Source organism: Stegodyphus dumicola, chromosome X2, assembly GCF_044657685.1.
Source record: "Stegodyphus dumicola isolate Sdum_Otavi_A_Nest chromosome X2, ASM4465768v1".
Lineage (NCBI taxonomy): Eukaryota > Metazoa > Arthropoda > Arachnida > Araneae > Eresidae > Stegodyphus > Stegodyphus dumicola.
Genome location: NC_140781.1, coordinates 73,451,692 through 73,472,645, shown reverse-complemented (window position 1 = coordinate 73,472,645; position 20,954 = coordinate 73,451,692). Strand labels below are relative to the sequence as shown.

The window sequence follows — 20,954 nt, the reverse complement described above, 5'->3', positions numbered from 1 at the left end:
TTTCCAAAGATGAACATTTTTCCATGCATAAAATATCCGAAAACTTTTACCTCTAAATTATCTATTATATAATAAATGTCACCAACGAATTCATACCGCAAACATTATAAATGGTTACAAATACTTAGTGTCAAATATTTAAATTATTTCCATGCACATTTACTTCCACTGAAATGTATATCAAATTCCTACAAACATATAATTCACAAAATAACTATCATTTAATTAAAATATAATTAAATTCAAAAACACTACTTAAAATATAAATAAGCACATACATTAAATTAATAAAAATTAGCTTACAATCCTAACTACTTTAAACTAAATCATTGCTAATAACAACTTTCCAATAATACCATATTACTTTATTTACTCCTTACATTTAGAACAATGCATAAAAATAATATTCTCAAATAATTAAAAATACTAACTTACCTAATCTTCTTCAGAATCTTGATTACGGGGAGGATACACTTTTCTAATTCATTCAATAAAATTATTGAAGGTTTTTTTCTGCGAATTTTTCCTCCATACGTCCTCCGCTAAATAAAAAGCAAAATTCTCTTTATCACAATGCCTAAATACCCATTTCGAATTCACTTTAGTTAGGGCCATGGGATCCAAAAATTAACCAACCCTGTTTCACACAACACAGAATAAAGCTAAATACAAAATTTCCAGATTTCCCCCCTTTTCCGATTAAAGAACTGTAATTCGTCCATTAATGTCACATGACATATCTCATGATCTCTCATTTCCCTCGCACAAAATAATGCGTAATCGGAACTGAGTACTTCTCACATTATTACCAAAGTCCTAGGTAGTAACCTTTATTGCCTCCAAAATGTTGCCATACTACCAGTTACCATATTCCAAAGATCAGCCGATATTTTTATATCAGAAGAAACCTTGATTTTATACTTAAAAATGCCTAATCAGAGCAATATAGGTTGTGAAACAGGGAAATGAATCATAGAAACTTTCTAAGACATTTGTATAAGCATCTTAAGGAATCTTTTTTAAGAATTAATGCTTTGCTCATGTTGCAGTTATTTTAGATTTTGACTAGTTCTATCTGCAAGATATTACAACCATCGGTAACACTGTTTTAAAACTGATATGCATACAGTTTTTAACAAAAACTATTTGAAGCATGTTGTCCGATAATGATTCAGTTTATTTCATTATGGCAAAGCCTTTGAGAGGCGTCTGTCTAAGGAGGGATGCCTTTTTGGAGGAACTTCTAAGGGAAACTGGCTCATACACATGTTTCACATGAGGAAAACCATGAAAACACCCATACAGTCATCCCATTTGGCGGGATTTAAACCACAGACCGAATTATTCAGTGTTCAATGTTTTTTCCGCTGAGCTGCTTGTGGGCTGTCCAGAAATAGAAAAGACAGAAATTTCATACTAGACAAAAACTGGCAGCCTATCATTCTGATTCTTATTTTAGGGGTAATTGCTATTACTTTCAAGGGGTAATTGCTTCACATTTTGAGATTAAGTGTAAATATTGTAAATAGTTTTTATTCTTTTATCCATTTCTTTTAATAATTTTGCTCAAAAGTCAAGTGGAACAAAATATGAATTCAGTACTCCTTAATTGTTCAGGATTCAATGTTTTGAATTAGAGAAGTCAATTCAGAGCATTAAAATAATTATAAATAAATTTTGAATATTTATAAAAATTTTTTAATGATTTTTAACTGATAATTTCTTAAAATGTTTTTTAAATACCTTCGTAACAATTTGCATCTTACTTTGTTATAAATTTCAGGGTGCTTTTAATTCAATTTATAGTATTTTCCCGGGATAGTATAATCTATATTACTTTTAATTTATAAATTTTATATGTGCATGTATATATACTATATATGTGTGTGTGTATTTAAAGGGAAGGAAAAACCACACTTTCTCCTTTATTTTTCTTTTCTTTTCTTTTTTTTTTTTTTTTTCAGATGAAACACTGGGCTGCCAAAGACATTTTAACTGAGTGGTGTTACTTACAGAGTTTAGTTAGTACTTTATTGGATTGTTTTGGTCCAGCTGCTTATGATAATTCCTTTCATAGTAAATGTCGACCTTTATTACATGCTGTTGTGATTGAAATTTTAACTGAAAATGTAATGTTTCCTCTTGTAAATGTTCTTTCTGATTCATCACGTCTAAATAGCTGGATCTTAAAATTAGTTACAAACTATACAGAAATAAGTGGAGGTTCTGATGTAGATGAGTTACGTTTAAAAGATAGTGCTCTTTATTCTAAAGAGTATGCTAATATAAAGCCTGAAATTTTATTGTCATCAGAAGATTCATCTGCAAGAAGGTTAAGTGAAACAAGTGATGAATTTATCACCCAAGACATGTTACCTGTTCCTTTTGAAAATCAAGCTGTTTGTGATAGAGGCCAAATTCATTATATTGATAAAGAAGCCCTTAATAGAAAATTTAGTGATCGAACTCAGTCTGATAGTTTTCCTTGTTTTGTATCATCAGGGAAAAAGTCATCAAGTAACATTAATTTAGTAGATAATGAATTTTTGAATGCTGCAGTTTTAAGTTGTGGAGATTCTCCAGCTGTTTCCTCCCTTTCTACAATTAAGAGGTCAAGAAGTGCAGATTATATTCGTCAAATGCCACAGTTAAGAGCTTTAAATGTAAAAGACTACAACATTGTTTTACAAAGTGAAAATAATAAAATGTTGGTTGCGCTCAAGTCAGATTCAAATTCTAGTAATGTAAATTTTAGTAATATAGAGCAAGCAGAAGAAGCTGTGGAGATTGAAGTACCTACATTATTCACTGATGTAAAAATTACTGATACCCTACAACAAAGTGAAGCTGGATTAGTTCCATATACACTGTACTGTATTCAGGTAAGCTTATTTAACTTTGATTCATAGTCTTATGCATAGCTGCCAACTTTCCTGGTTATATCTTGGTTCTTAATGTGTAGCCTTTATTAAAGAAAATGTTTCCTTATAATAAATAATATTTATTAAATTAATGAAACTTTAAATTATGCAAACTTCCATTCCCCCACTCCTTGTGATTTTAAGCATAACATTTCTTGTTAAATTTCTGAATTGTTTCAATCTACTGTAGACTTTTGTAGAATTTTTTACAAAGATTCAACCAATGTTTGTTCAATTAATATTTGTATTTAATTTTGTTTTACATCACTAAATGGTACATTATCAAGTTTATCCACAGAGAAGCATATATATTAACTATTAATTTTATATTAATTGTTTTAAAAGCACTTTGGTAAATAAAAGTTTGTTTTCCCTACTCAGTATTTTTGCAATATAAAATTAAGAAAATTACGAAATAAAATTAGTTAAAAGTTATAAAATTTAAATATCTAATTAAATATTAATGTATTTTATATCAGAATCATGTAAATAGTTCAGTTACAGTAATTTCTTTTAATATAGTCATGCCAGCAGTGTAAAAACCTCCAGGAAACTCCCCCTCCCTTTTTTTGCTAGAACCTTCCATTCTTTCACATTTCAAGATTGGCAGCTATGCCTTATGCACTGTTATGTATTAAATTTTAAGATTTCATATTTCTAACTAATTATTTTTATGTGTAGTATTCTGGCATTTTCCATGATACTGGAAACTCATCAGAAACGCCGCAATTTGTAAAGCATGTAGTGAGTATCAAAAGGCGCTTTAGAGAATTTCTAGCTCTGCAGTCTCGATTAGAAGATAACCCCTCATTGAAAAGTTATTTGAAAGGTTGGTTTCCAGCACATTTTTTTTTTTTTTATTTTTATTTTTCTGGTTAATGTTTCACTTTTTTTGTGTAAAACAATGAAATGAATTATTTTATGATGTGGTTATGTGTTGATATCCCTCATATGTTTTGTACGCAGAGTAAGAAAAAGGTGTTTATCCAGCATTGTGTTCTGTAGTGAAAGCTGTATCTAATTTTCTGTAGGATTCTTGTAATGTAATTTCTGATGTAGTGTACATTTTCCTTTCACTTTAATCTGTTTAAAATGTTTTTAGAAAAATTATCTAAAGGATAGTAAGTATTTTTTTTTTTTTTTTTTAAAGCCCTGAAAGATTTTTCACTTTGTAATAAAGCATTATAGCTAGTCTTACGAAATTAACTTAATTGGCAATTTATAAATAATCATATTTATATTTACTGCAAATAAGTAAACTTCTGAAATACCTAGTTGATCCCTAGCATGTGTACAAGATATAAATCTTAGTATAGATGAAGTATGTGGGTAGTCTGCATCATATGCCTAGAACTATCCACTAACTAAACTAACTGGCACTAAACTGAAACTATCCAGAAGTAACCAGCACTGAAGACTGTTTACTTCTGGGCGAATGATGATATACATAGAGAGAGAGAGCTAGTTGAATAATATCCACACTGTCTGCTTTTCTAATGGTTTTATTCTCATTACCAATACGGAATTTAGTGTATATCTGTGAGGTCTAACTCTCCTCATATAGTCATAACCAGGACAAGGATTACCTCCGACAGAATTCTGTTCTGTAAATGAAATGTGATCTGTGTGTTTAGTTGAGGTCGCTACTACTCATAATGCTGGAAAAAGTCTGTGACGTCATTATGGAGAATCATCAAGTGAAACTGCAGAGATTGCAAGTACATGAACTGAATGAATACATAATATAAAATCTTGCATGAAAAACTGCAGATTAAAAAGTCGTGTGTCTGATTTAAAAATTTTAGTACAATGATTAAAAATGGGAGATCACATTAATATAGGTTTTTTACTTTGATTTACAAGGCGTATTCGGAAACTAAGTACCGTTTTGGGGAAAAAAAAATGGTAAAACAATTTTTTCGAATCCAATTTTGGTTGATCTTTGGATTATAGTAACTTGGCGATTTTTTGCCGAAAATTTGGCGACCAACTCTGCTACAGCAACCCTCTACTTTTTTTTTTCGCCGCAATTTTGTCTTCACGAAGTAAAGACATGTTTCTTTTCTTTTTGTTTACTCAACACTTTTTCCAACAATCTACTAGCCGAATTACACTTATGCTAGAAATTTTATGTAACAAAACTGCTTAATCATGACAAATATTAACTGCAAAATTTTGAAAAAGTGCACAATCGCAAACTCCTTGCGCGTTTTTCAGAATAGCCCATACGCATAAACCATTTACACGTCGACTTATTTTTACTTAAAAAAACATCCCAGAATTGCACAAAAATGGCATTGCACACACTCTTCTACACTGCTATTTTCTCATAAATTACAAAAATTTGCACGAAAATGCAGGAAAATTTTCTTAATCTTTAAACTTGGTAAAAAGCACATACATGAAATTACCTGATCGCGAAAAAGTATATACCCTTTCCAAGAATGAACATTTCCACGTATAAAATAAATAAAATATCCAAAAGCTTTTACCTCTAAATTATCTGTTATATTATAAACGTCACCAACGAATTTATACGCAAACATTAAAAATAGTTACAAATACTTAGTGTCAAATATTTAAATTATTTCCATACACGTTTACTTTAACTGAAGCGTATACCAAATTCCTACAAACATAAAATTCACAAAATAACTATCATTTAATTAAAATATAACTAAACCATGTACACGTTGACTTATTTTTACTTTAAAAAAATCCCAGAATTGCACAAAAATGGCATTGCGCACACTCTTCATTATATCCACGTACACTGCTTTTTTCTCAAAAATTAGAAAAATTTCACGAAAATGCATGAAAATACTCAACGTATACTACTCAATCGTATTCCAAAGTACTACAAACATATAACTCACAAAATCACGATCATTAAATTAAAATATAATTAAATAAAAAACACTACTTAAAATATAAGCACATACATTAAGTTAATAAAAATTAGATTACAATCCTAATTACTTTAAACTAAATCATTGCTAATAACAATTTTCCAATAATACCATATTAATTTATTTACTCCTTACATTTAGAACAATGCATAAAAATAATATCCTCAAATAATTAAAAATACTAACTTACTTAATCTTCAGAATCTTCATTACGTGGCACGCACACTTCCCTACAGAAAGAGTTCCAATCGGCTGAAGTACTACTGCTAATTTCTAAATCCGAAATCCAGTAGTCAACTGGCAGTCTATTCACCAAGTAATAAAAATTAATAAAATTTCACCCATACTCAAACTACTTTCAGCAAACCACGTACCCTTCCTTACACTCCAAATTTAGAATTCACTTTACATAGCGCCATGCAATCCGAAAATTAATCAACACTATTTCACACAATCAAGCTTAATACAAAATAATTTTTCCAAATTTACCCCCTTTTCCGATTAAAGAACTGTAATTCGTCCATTAATGTCACATGACATATCTCATGATCTCTCATTTCCCTCACACAAAATAATGCGTAATCGGAACTGAGTGCTTCTCACGTTATTACCAAAGTCCTAGGTAGTAACCTTTATGGCCTCCAAAATGTCGCCAAACTACCTGTTACCATATTCCAAAGTTCAGCCCCAATTTATTTTTACATGAAAATACATGTCTTAAACTATTTTTCAACATAGTTTCCGCCAATGATCAAACACTTGTCATAGCGGGTGACCAGTTTTTGTATACCATCGTCAAAGAAACTTCCCGCCAGTTCCGGCAAGTCGCTTTGTTTTGTGAACATCAGTGAGCATTTTTGGAACTCATCGGGAACACAGTTTGCGATAATTCAAGCGGTCAGACACAATTTCGAACAAAACAGTACGTGAAATTTGTGGAAATGCTTCTGAAAGAGTTGTCATTGTGAAGCGTCTGTTCTCATGAATTGCTTCGTCAACTTTCCTTACCAAATCATCAGTGACAACAGAAGGTCGGCCACTCCGAGCCTCGGCATGGACATTTGTTCGACCTTCATTAAACATTCTTACCCACTTTCTCACCATTCCATCACTTATCGCGTATTCACCGTAAACTTCTGTCACTTGACGAAAAATTTCGGCCGGTTTAACATTCCTCGCATTCAAAAATTTAATCACGGCACGAATCTCACAGTCAGTGAGAGAACTAATTGTCTTAAACATTTTGAATGTGCACAGCAAACTGAAAACACAACATGGAGCAACCAAAATGGCGACAATTGAAAGTCAGTGAATAAGAAGACTAGTGCGCATGCGCGGGATGCCTACTACAGCACTGCGATGGCGCTAGAATGAAACGGTACTTAGTTTCCGAATACGCTACGTATATCTATCTATAAAACTTAGGTCCACAACTGTATACCTGAGTTAGAGCTGTAAACAGCTAGCAATAAAAGTGTGCTGAAGAAGGCAAACACTGTTTTGTCATCAAGAAGCATATTTTTTTTTTCTCTTTTTATTACTAATCTTACTTTTATGTTTGGATGAAATACTGCAGTATATACATTAAAGCATGAACAAATAAGTAAAACAACAGGTCTTGCCTCTTTCTGCCAATATTTAAGCAGAAAATTTAATTAAGATGCAGATGAAGCTTTCATAATGAAATGTGAATAAAAAAACAATTATTAAAGTCTCTTTCTGTACAAAGAGTCTAATCACTGGCAGCTAATTATATTATTTGGACTTGTTAACAAACTGGAGATAAATGTGTTGGTTATGCAGAGGTTGGAAAATTTAAATTAGGTATGACATAGAGCTCTTTTTAAACAATACTACTATACTTTCATCTGTAAACTTGGTTCTCTTAAAATTTGTGTTTTAGTTAAGGTAATGACATACAAAACTTTAGTTTAATAAGAATCTCTAGAATAATAAAATTCTTCTAAGGGAGGAGGCTGATCTATCTATTGACCTGAATGTTGTTGAAAATGATCAAACTCTGGAACATGATGTACTGTCCATGTATGAAGTGAGGGAGGCTATTGAAATTCTAAATAACAACAGGGCTGCAGGCGCAGATGGTATTAAGGCAGAATTTAATTGATATTGAACTAGCTGAACTGATTGATGTTATTCATAAGATTAATACTTAATTGTTTGGACTGAAGAGCAGATCCCCATTGAATGGGAAGGTGGCTCCATTTGTCCCGTTTTTAAAAAAGGGGACAGACTCGAATGTTACATTTATTGAGGTATCACTCTCTTAAATGTGGCATTTAAAATCTTCTCCCATGTTTTATATAATAGGTTATTACCATATGCAGCTACAGTTATTGATCGCTATCAATGTGGATTTCAACCTGCAAAATCTACTGTTCATCAAATTAATTTTGTTAGACAAATTTTGGAAAAAAAAAACTATTGAACACAAAAATAATACCTTTCATGTTTTTATAGATTTTAAAACTGCTAATGATAGCATATACCGTGAAAAGTGGTTTCAAACTATGCTGGAATTTGGATTTCCTAGAAAATTGATTGGTCTGTTTGAAATGACTTTGAAGAGAGTAAATTGTAGAGTTAAAATCATGTCTGATCTATCAGAGGCATTCTATACTGAAAGAAGGTCTAGGCAAGATAATGCTCTTGCATGCATGTATTTTAATATTGCCCTTGAAAAGGCTATTAGAGATGCTGGAATTATAACCAGAGGCACCATATTTCTGAGATCTATACAGTTACTAGCATATACTTGTGGCAGTCGACATTATTGGTAAGTAAACAGGTGGTTGTGGAGACTTTGTATTTTCCTAGAGTCTGCAGTCAGAGACATGGACATACTATTAATGAGTGTAAAACAAAGTTTATGACAGTAAGTAGTAGAGTACATAATCCTCTTCCACTGCAAATAAAGTCTGATACTTTCGAGAGCATTTCTCAGTTTATGTATTTTTATTCCCTAGAGTCTGCAGCCAGAGACATGGACTTACTATTAATAAGTGTAAAACAAAGGTTTATGACAGTAACTAGTAGAGTACATAATCCCTTACCACTGCAAATAAAATCTTATACTTTCGAGGGCATTTCTCAGTTTACGCATCTCGGTTCTATAATCTCCAACGACAATAATATTAAACTTGAAATTGACAGTAGATTATTTAGAGCTAATTGGTCATTATCATGGTTTAAAGAATTTTTTAGTGTCTAAATTATTAAACTTAAAAAAAAAAAAAAAATCTTTATAAAACTTTATTAGACCTAGCATATGGTATGGTAGTGAATGCTGGCCATTATCAAAAAACAGATGAAGAAAAACTTCTAATTTTTTAAAGAAAAATATATGGCACAATTAGAGAAAATAATAGATGGAGAATATTGTTTAACCATGAAATATATAAAAGATTTAAAAAAAAAAACCCTAATATTGCCAGAGTCATCAAATCTTATCACACCAGGTGGCTTGGACATATGTTTAGATATGATAACTTTAACTGTGTTAAAAAAGTGACCTCTACAAATGTAGAGGGTACCAGGAAGACAGGAAGAACTTGCAGAAGATGGATAGACTGTGCGGAGGCAGATTTCAGGACTCTAAAAATGAATCATTGCTGGACTGTAGCGACTAATCAGGTCCATTGGAGGAAGGTTCTTGAAATGGCCTTTTCCTGTGATAGGCTGTAGTGCAACTGAAGGATAACAGTCGTAAAAAAATGGAAAAGAGAATTTTATTTTGCCTGTCTACCAGAACGGGTCTTGGCTGTAAGAATTTTGTTGTGATCTGTAGCTAAGGAAAACCTTTTGCTTGAATCTTGGTTAGTTTTGTTATCCACAATCACTTTGTCAGGTACAGCATCAGAATCAGTAGCTAGCATGTATGCAGGCTTTAGTCCGTCAATAGAAATATTAACTGTTTTGACTTTAACAGTTATAACAATGAGTGTTATGAATATATTATAATTAGATCAGAGAATGCTGTTTGATTAACCATCTAAACTAGGGAAGAATCGTTATCAGTGTGCTATGTCACCAAAGTAGACAATCCATAATTTTATGAAAATGTATTTATCTGGCTCCAGTGAATGGTTGTACACACATTACGCCAGTGAATGTCCAAACTCGATTATCATTTTTGTGGCTGCTGCTTATCAACTATTATTACGTGATTGTAAAAATAGCTTTTATGAATTTAAGCAATTTGGGAATTTTTTTAGTGACAGTAGCTTTTTCTAAATTTGTGCAATTCTCTGTTTTTTAGTACAAAGGAGCCTTTGTCCCTGAAAGACTATTATTTTTGTTTTGTGATTTTGCATTGAAAACTTTAAAAGGCTATATCACTTTTCAAATCATTGCTACCAAATACTATTGCCCTGTATTATATTTGAAGAAATTAAATAATGAAGAATCTGCGTAAATGTATGTATGTTTCTTGCATTGTGATACAACAATGGTACATAGAGCCATCCAATTTTGAATGACGTAATCCTAATGCAAATTTGGGCATCTGAAAGCTGAAACTACGAATTTGTTTTATTATAGATTTCATATTTTGTAAAACTTTAATGAATTTTTGATTAACTAACTCAAAGATATAAAAGCAAGCAATGGCAACACTCTACGGGGAGGGGGGAACCTTTTTATCTCCAGTGCGCGGAACTGTGTATCGGAAATTCTAAAGATATGCTCATTTTAAAATTATTTTGGAACATTGCTGTTGAACTGAATTTTATGGTTTAAGTGCAAAGAACATGATATTTTATAAATAAAGGTAACACATAAAATGATGAAAAAGTGCCAATTTGCACATAATTTGAAATCTGAAACCTTTCAGTTTTTTTTTTTTTTTTTTTTTTTTTTTTTTTTAAAGTTGAAACAGGTCAATTTGTACGTGGGAAAAGAGCAGAAAAGCAGTTTATCAACTGTTCTTAAATGATCATGATAAAAGCTTTTTCCAAATTTGTGAAATTCTCTCTCTCTCTCTCTCTTTTTTTTTTTTTTTTTTTTTTTTTTTTTTTTTTTTTTAAGTTTAAACAGGTCACATGTATACATGAAAAAACAGAGGGGAAAATAGGTGCTTGTTTTATTGCTGCATTTTTAATTTAAATAATTTATGTAATTTTCAGTGTTTCATGATGGATGGTTCTTGCGTTTCTCACATAAAATGATGAAAAAGTGCCAATTTGCACATAATTTGAAATCTGAAACCTTTCAGTTTTTTTTTTTTTTTTTAAGTTGAAACAGGTCAATTTGTACGTGGGAAAAGAGCGGAAAAGCAGTTTATCAACTGTTCTTAAATGATCATGATAAAAGCTTTTTCCAAATTTGTGCAATTCTCTCTCTCTCTCTCTCTCTCTCTTTTTTTTTTTTTTTTTTTTAAAGTTAAAACAGGTCACATGTATACATGAAAAAACAGGGAAAAATAGGTGCTTGTTTCATTGCTGCATTTTTAAATTAATAATTTATGTAATTTTCAGTGTTTCATGATGGATGGTTCTTGCGTTTCTAAATTCATTAATTTTTTGCATTTTATGTAATTTTCAGTGTGGCATCATTTTTAAAAATAGCTACTGTTTTTAATATCTGAGGTTGACGAAAAATCACCAATAACCGATGACTTTGCTGAAGGGTTCATTTAGTAATATAAGAGTGCCGATTAGGCACATATGCTGATAGATTAAGAATGTTATTTTAAAAGTGTAAATACTTAATTTAAAAGGAATATATAATTACATGCATATAATTTTTGGTCGTATAAAATTATCTATTTTAATTCATATATTGTGGCAAGAATAAATATGATGAACTTGACAAAAATTTAAGAGCTGTATGTAAATATATGAAGTGTTTTATATTGTTGCATTGTACGGGCTCATGAATTTGGAGTGATTGATGGCAACACTTAATGAAGATTCAAAATACAATTTATTCACCTGTATTACACAGGAAAGTTCCAAAGTCATGCTTATAGTCATAAAAAAACTACGACAAACATGCTGAAACAACCAGCAACACAGCCATCAGGCTGTAATGATGAAGACAGCTTTACTGCAAAGCACTAAAATACAGCTCTTGACTCGGTTCGGTCACTCTCAAGCTAATCTCTGAACTCAACATACTACTCAAGATACTACTGCTCTCCACATACAGGCAAGGTATATATAGCTTTAACCTATCTTCAAGAGCATTCTTGGGAAGACCGCTAAAACCCTTATCACATACGATATTTGTTGTCGGAACAAAACTTGTGGTGGAACAGTTCTGAGAAACACTCTTTGGCGAAATAGGGTTACCATCGTCACTTCGTAAACAGACAAAGCCAAACAAGAATCATTTATCGCTCATATTGGCGAAAGTGATGTTTCCTTTCAAGTGACGTTTGCTTCTTCGTGTTGTTTTGTATCGCTTGCATTCTTTTCATTTTAAACTTTATTGTTAGTAATGGAAGATAATAGAAAGGTAATTGCTATCAAGTTGATCACTTTGGTCTCCACTCTGGAACTTCAAGTAACAGATAAACACACTTCTGGTTATAGCAATCAATTACATCAGTAATAGCCAAATTCCGTATACACTAAGAATAGTTTAAAATGTGTGCTGGATAAGTCTATTTATCAGACATTACTTATGTGTGTTTTCTGTTGTCTGCATTCCAAAGAAAATTTGATGGCTCACTGGAAAATTTGTGACCTGGTGAAAGCATTTTCTTGACTAACTTTATGGCTCATAATTACTGTTCTATTCATTCAAACAAACAAACAGACCCCCCCAAAAGAAAGACCTTCTATGACAAAAATCTATATGGCTGATGTTTACATCCTCACAGCCAGCAGATACTATTCAGCAAAATGAAGATCAAATACAGCATATGAATACATGAGCAATCAAACATGTGCGAGTTGTTTACTGTCCCATAGAACACTCGGTTATACACTGACTACCAATAAGTATTTGGACACCTGTGTTAGAAAAGAAAAACTAACTTTATTCAAAATCAATAGTTGGTAGAGCCTTCACAAGAGCTAATTACAGCGTGGACCCTCCGGGGCATACTTTTCACAAGTCTTTGTATGACAGCTAGTGGTATTTTCTTCCACTCGGCTTGGAGAAGACATAGAAGTTCTTTCACCAATTTTGCACGGGTAGTGCACCCTTGAATTCGGCGATGCAACTGATCCCAGAGGTTCTCGATAGGGTTCAGGTCTGGACTCTGGGCAGGCCAGTCCATTCGATGAACTCCATTGGCACCATACCAAGCCTTGGTTAACGTCGAAACATGACAACTGGCATTGTCGTCCTGAAAGTAACAGTGATCCAACCCGTAAAACTGCCACAACATAGGAAGCACGTTGTCATCCAAAATAGTTCAGTAGGCATCGGAGTTGAGCTTACCATGAATGGGGCCAAGGGTCCCAGCCCATACCAGGAGAAACACCCCCAGACCATAATTCCACTTCCGCCGAACTTGACGGTTGGCACAATGCATTCTGGCGGGAGACATTCTCCAGGTAGACGCCAGACCCAGACCCTGCCATCCAAACGGTAAAAAGTAAACCTTGATTCGTCACTCCAAAGAACCCATTTCCACTGATCTACGGTCCAATTTCGATGTGCTTTGCACCACATTAACCGAGCAGCGTGGTTGGACTTTGATCAAAGGCTTATGGGCAGCAGCAGGACCATGAAAACCAAGCAGATGTGCTTCCTTACGGATGGTATTCATTGAAACAATACTCCCGGATGCCTGTTGAAACTCCTTGCGGATGAGGGCCATCCGTTGGGTGCGGTTCTTCCAAATTTCTCTGGACAGCACTCGTCGGTCTGTATCTCCCAGTTTCATTAGTCTGCCAACTCAGGGAACATTCCGACAATAACCGCTCACCTTACACTTCTTAATCACATAGGCAACTGTCGATTTTGGGTACTTCAGATCGCTAGATATGTCCCTTAAGGATCGGCCAAATTTGTGATACCCGATAATTATACCTTTCTCGAAATCAGAGAGCTCCGAACTGCGAGGCATCTTGCATGCGACTAAAGCCAATGCTGTTTCCTACACGATATATACCGGCGGAGTCCGTGACGTACCTTAGGACCGCAGATATCGTCATTTGCATAGGTGTCCAAATACTTATTGGTAGTTAGTGTATATCTAAAACACATTAATTATACCAACTCTAGAAATTAGGTGGTGCACATCATGAGTTTTTTTTATGTGATTACGGCAAAGCCTCGAGGAGTATCTGCCTAACAGGAGGGATCCCTTTGTAGAAGATTTTTTTAAACTGGCTCATATACCATTTACAAATGGGGAAAACCAAGAAAACGCCCATGTAGCCAGCCCATTCGCAGCATTCTAACCTGAGACAGAAATGCCAGTGTTCAACCACGCTTCGGCCGCTAGTAGGTCCGTGCACTTAATTGGAGATTACAATTCATTATGTAAATAGACATGAAGGTGATAATTACTTGTGCACTGTTTTAAGTAATCAAATGTTATAAATGCACAGCTGTTACATTTCGTATTATTTATTAGTCATGTTTATATTACATAGATCATACATATGATATAATTATAAATTAACCCAATAACAAAATGTGTACACTCTTTAGTACTCAAATGCTCATCAATTATTTTTCAACTAATTATTACATATCCATAATAATTTTCAAAGAACTGATGACTACAGTTGCTGCCAATTACATGATCGTTATGTGAATTAAAAGTAACTTCAAATAAACATTTTGGCAATGTTCATTTTTGTATTCATACATACATATATATAACATACATACATACATAAGTCATAGATTTACATACAGATAGAGAGATGCGATCGTTTAGAAGTTGTTAATATACATTTAATAGTATTAAGGTAAAGAATAAGATTTATATTAATGAATGTATATACAAATGTTTTTCATCATGCATAATAATAAATCCATAAATTTCTGATGTTTTAATATGTAACATTTACAATACAAGTAGAGTTTCTAATGTATTTATAATCCAAAAAATATTTCATTAATAACATGAAAATAAACGAATTTAATGAGCATTCTCATTATTACATAAGCTATGCTTTTCTTTTTTTATGCATCTTTTATGCTGTTTAAAATGTGTCACTTATTATGCAATTAACAATTTAAAAGATAAGTAATTAGGAGAAAAGCCACACATATACAAACGGATTTTAAAAAGTTATTCAACTTAAATTTAAGAAATAAAATTCTATTATATAACAGTGATAATACACGATCAGCACGAAATACGACAAATTTGGTGAACTTGTGGCGACGAACAATTTGTAAACAAATCCGAACTGCAAGAACGTCGTAAAATACTGTCAACTCTGAAATTTCCACGATTATATATTTAATGAATATATAAACATTTTAAAAATCACTCAGGCAGTTATATTACAACAAAACAGCAATAATTAAATCAACCTCTATTTCCACCGTCCATGATTTCACAGTGAGAGCCATCGCCATATTGAAAGTTACCCATGATCTTTCAGAAGCAGAACTTTCATCTGATAGGTTGAACGTTCGAGGAACATGTCTCCAGCCGGAACATTTTCAGACAAGTTTTAAAATGTTGCTCATAGCTGGGACATGTTCCTCCTAGCTAGACAAAACATTTCTTGGAAGCTTCCCGCTTAAAGCAGTGCTACTAGAATCTCGTTTCTCTGAATTGTTCCAAGTAGCCGCACGCATCTCTAGAAGTGATAGCCTCTTAAGAATGTCTTCTAGAATGTTCTTGCTCCATCTATGACATATCACCTATTGGTTGCCAAATGAGCAATTTCGTACCAAATCTAGTAACCCTACCTTTCCATGCCACTTTATGGCACCCCTAACCCTGCTTTGCAGAGAAACTATGTTACTGCAGCTGGACATTTTGCAGCAATATTTTGGCAGGGGAAAGTTCTGTCTCTGGGCTCCTAATAAAATGCTGCATTTGCTAGAGTATGAATTAACTGTTAGTATAGGATAATTCATGATTCTGTCCAAGATTTCAAAAATATGCAGTGCAATAAGTTTAATGAATACACCAAAATGGTGCATATGAATACAAAATCTTTTCAAGTTGTGTGTGTGTGTACTATACAAGCTTTCAGTGTGTGAATATGTCGTGACATAGAAGACCTCAGTCTAAACAGATGATTCCAGCTGGCCTTTTCATTGCGTTAGCAGCTAATATCTTTGAACTTGAACCATGCAACTGGATGGGCAGTTTTACCTGGCTACCGGAACAGGTCTTAGCTATAAGAATTTTGCTGTCATCTATAAGCTTGAGAAAACTTTTCGTTTGAATCTTGGTTAGTTTTGTTATCCACAATCACTTTGTCAGGTACAGCATCAGAATCAGTAGCCTAGCATGTCTGCAGGCTTTAGTCCGTCAACAGAAATATTAAGTGTTTTTACTGTAACGAGCACAGAAAAATATTTCACATTTCTGTTAGATACTTGAAACAATCCCATATAAGTTGGTTCAAGTGGCTTTTTCACTTTGTCTGTTCTCACAAAAACATGCAAGCATGACTTTAAAGCTTTGTGGACAAAAACTTTCTGATGTGCACACGATATTTTTATTGGTGTTAGGTTATCCATTTAGTTTAGTAGCTTACCCACAAAGGTAACAGGGTCAACTTTGAAATTGGGGGGATCAAAAAATTCACCAGATAGTTTAGTGTTTATTCCATGTACCATTTGGTCAATCGAGGGGCCAACTTGTCCCGAGTTTTGTCACTAACCACCAGAATGTTTTTCCTAGCATCAGGCATCTTTTCCTGCCAGAGAGATTGCAAAATATTCTTCGACATGTCTACCTCCAGTGATTTCATTTTGAAAAGGAGCTGGTTGGGTTTCATGTCGCCAAGTTTCGACCCGGTGAGCAGATGTTTAATGCAGTGATTTTCACTTTCCTTAAAATGTTGAATGATATTCCTTAGCTGCAGAATGTTTGTTGCTCATAGAGTCTTTTATGATATCCCAGATGTTCTTGATAAATCTAGGTTCTAATTGGGTGACCAAATAATTAAACATAATTTCTTCATTCTTGATTCCACTAATTTGAAATTTGAAAACCTGATAAAACATCTCAGTTCTTTCAACCCAGAACTGCGGAATTTTCATGCTATTGCTAGCTTCTTGCTAGCTTCAGCATTCGGATGGGCAGTTTTATCATCATCCATAGCAAAACAAAATATTGTCACATATCGTCCGGGTCACCAAAAATATTGCGCCAGTTATATCAGAAGGTTGCAAATTTTTGTGTCTCTTTTAAATAAAATAGTATATACTCCAATTTGTGTTAAATCTATTAATATATGGGCTTATAAATTTCAAGACTTACCCTTTTGATGATTTTCTTGATGCTAGATTACATTCTGGATATCTGCTAGGGAGAAACTAACGTCTTCTTTAATAAATCATTCATCATGTAAAAATAATCATAGACAAGACTTAGCTTTTCTTAATTTAATATTCAGATAATAGTAATTACACTTTTAGTTTAAGAGGATAATCATTTAAACAACAATATTCGATTACAGCCAATTCAAATGTTCCCAAAACTTGAGTTCATGTTAAAGTTTTAAATAAAAGTGCTAGTTCTATGATTTTCATCTGCTTTATTGCCAAAAAACTGGAATTAGAAACTGTTTTTTTTTTTTTTTTTTTTTTTTTTCCCCTTTGCCTTTTACCGGAGTAGTTGCCATGAAGTAGCCTAAGCAATTTGGAGAAGAAATACATTTAACTATTACCATTTCCAATACTATCAGCCCATACAGAGCCATCCGTAAACACATGTAGCTATTCACTTTCAGAATATAAAGCCGTAATGGTTTCCAAAGGCATAGATTTTAAAATTTAGTCGTTCGTTTTTTGAAGATTTTATGGAACAATTCTGACTATGCATTTTATTATATCAGTTGAACATCTTGGTGTCAAATTTTCAGATTTCCATCTAAGGCTGATCTCTTATGGAAAAACTGCCTGAAGAAAACCATTCTGAGTTTTACATTTTCTCTCTGTCAGTAAAAGGCAATACTCCCATGGGGAAAACCAGTCTGGTTCCCTTTAAATTTTTTCTCCATAGAATTAGTGGTCTCTCTTCTCAATGGATTTAATGCACATATGGTGTGTAGATAATAAAAATGATCAACTAGGTTTTTTTTTAATTGCACCAGTGATAAGCCAGAGAGCTTGGTTATGAAATCTTTCGAGTGAATCAATCACTTGAAAATCACCGTTAGCATATCTAGATTGATGTACTGATACAACATTCTGCACTACTGCAACAAACTACTGCCTGTAGGATTCGCAAAAGATTTGATAAGTATGTCTTTATAGGTCAACCAGCAAATTCTAGTAGCATATAATCTTTAATGATTTTCATATGATATACCAATTTACTTTCCACAGCATCATAAAGCCATTGATGTTTTGAATTTAATTAAATTTCCTGTGTATTTCTATGGGCTCACTTACTTAATGCCTTTTTTACTAGTCTCATACAGCAGCAAATGAGATTCATCTGACATCGTGAGTTGATGACCTGTGGGTAGACAGCTAGTTCTAATGCTCTCACCATCAGTCAAGTTGGAGTGTCCGTGTATAATGTGTTTTCCACAGTTGAGCATGAGTAGAAGATCAACTTCTCTAGCTTAAACTGCACAGATTTATGTAAATTCTGTCAATTACTTTGGGTTTTAATATTAAGACTGACATGCCACCATTGTGTCTTTAAGCTGTGTGGCACGATTATTCTTTTGTCAATCTGTAGCAGCCTATAATCTACATTGATCCTTCAGGTGTTGAGCTTGGATATGATATGTGCCAATCATGCCTTATAAGTGTAGACAGTTTGTGCTGACCCATTCTATGAATGGTACATTGTCTACTACAGTTTCTTCAGTAGAAAATGTTACACCCAGTCAAAATCCACCTTCTAATATCTGGAGTGATCTAATATGTGGAACTTCAGATCACTAGCAATTCTTTTTTGAGAATTTTTTTCTCTACAATGTTTAGGAATGGAGAATATAATACTCAAGGAAAAGAAAGTATGCCACAAAAGGGAGTTTTCTGTCAACAAACTGAGGTTTCCCTATATCACTTTCAAACATCTGCTAGCTAGAGAATCAAAATGACAATACACAGATTAATGTTGTATTGATATTACCCACTGCCGCACTTGTGGCCTTTAAGTTATTGTGAGGAGTTAGAAGTTTTCTGTCTTATCTAATTAATAAAGGGAGAGTCAAGACATAATTCTTTGGAGTGGGTTCTTGCTTATACTGGTTTTCTTTGTTGGCATAGCAATAGGAAAGGGAGAAAGAATTAGATTCTGCAGAATTAATGTTCATTTAACATAGATAATAGCACTTTTTGTTAACTTTCTAAATTGATCAAATTTATTATTTTTGCAGGCTGTTATTATTACAGCTGTCTTGAATTTTTGTTATGTTTAAAAGAGTTTCTAGTTCCAGAGCTGCTGAGTGAAAGCATGTAACAGCATCAATCAAACAAAAAATGGACAAAGATTTTTAAAATTATGTGAAGAGTATGGCCTTAAAAAAAAGAGTAAAACTTCAATCGTAATGAATGACTGAAAAAAAAATCATTCGTTAAAAGAGATGATTTTGACAAAGTAATGATTGAATAGGTAAGACAGCATTTCAGTGAGGGCACGCCGGGTGATGGGTGTAATGCTAATGTTCAAGGCAAAATATTTCACGAGGAAATGGATTTAAAAACTTAAAGGTGCATATTAGACAATTTTGTTAACCAAGTTAAAAAATTTTGTGTATGAGGCGTTTAAAATGCCAGGCAAAAAAAAAAAAAAAAAAAAAAATCAGCTAATACTAAAGCAGCCGAGCAATTTACAAATGAATATTTCAAAATTTTAATAAAATAAATAAATAAATGTTGAGCTTTTGTGTGTGTGTGTATGAATTTTGATTCTTGTGAGGACATAAAATTCTTCATTATTTCATAAACAACTACAGTCAAAAGTCGTTAATCCGGACTCGCCGGGACTTCGGAGATTCCGGATTATAGATCATCAGTTTAAATATGGTAAGATGGCATGCAGAAATGAAACCGTAATTTATGAAATAAAGAACAATTATGATCTAAAGGGTATTAAAATTTACAAAAAAAAAAAAAAAAAAAGCTTAGTATTTATTTGTTTTACTTTTAAACATTTCTTAAAACATTAAACATTTCTTTCAATGTAAGTTGTTTAAGTTGCTTCATTTTATGTGATAATACTTTCTCTTTAATTCTATAAACAGACATAATATCTTCTTCAGTTACAAAGTTCCACTGTTCAAGTCCTATAATTGCTGTGTCGAGAATACTGACTAATTTGTCAATCGAAATTTTTTCGTTTTCAATAACCTCTGTGTCACTTTCTTCACTATTTGAAGCAAATTATAATGACAAGGAATTTGATTTAAATCATATCAAAGACGGAGTACATCGAGATGAAGTACTACATTTAGTAAGGAATTATAAGCCAAATAAAATAAAAACATCTGCCCTGAGGATAAGGATAGTGCTGGCAGATCAACTTCCAATTCATTGCACGCCGTGGAGTCTCACCCCCCCCCCCACGCACACACAGCAGCTTGAAATTGATAAATAGGTTTCGGAATGGTTAGAGAAACGAAGGATAGCCTTTATCCATTTTTTGCAAATTCCACTTTTCGTTTAATGGACTTCGAAATATACTTTCGCTTTGTAGATCCTTTACATATTAGTAAATACGTATCGGAAATTCTATTTAAATACTAACCTCTCTGTCACTTTCTTCATGCCTTTATCCATTTTTTGCAACAATTGCACTTTTTGCTTTCGCTTTGTAGATCTTTTGGCAGCTCCAGAATCAGAAACTCTTTTTGACATAATGGAAAGTTCAAGCTTACTTTTATAAAATTTCTCTAATAGTCTGCAGAAAATAATAAGCCAGATCCAGTTCAAAGATTAAGGAACAACGCAATCTGCAACATTAACTGAATTAGATAATTTTAGCTTAGCTTATACCGTCCGTTATACATTAAATGCGCATGCGTAAACATATTATGTGCATGCGCAC

The 20,954-nt window shown here is 33.0% G+C and overlaps 1 protein-coding gene across 3 annotated transcripts in view; it reads left to right on the top strand.

Moving 5' to 3' along the window:
- The window catches only part of LOC118184218 (uncharacterized), a 96,857-nt gene that overhangs the window by 4,612 nt on the left and 71,291 nt on the right, over window positions 1-20,954 (top strand). For all 3 annotated transcript variants that reach the window (XR_015039244.1, XM_085810042.1, XM_085810041.1), the window contains exons 2-3: window positions 1,965-2,882; window positions 3,603-3,750. Coding sequence is in view for 2 of the 3 variants with exons in the window: in XM_085810042.1 (XP_085666168.1) it covers window positions 1,965-2,882; window positions 3,603-3,750 (1,066 nt within the window). In the remaining variant the exon portion in view is untranslated. The remainder of the gene's footprint in view (window positions 1-1,964; window positions 2,883-3,602; window positions 3,751-20,954) is intronic.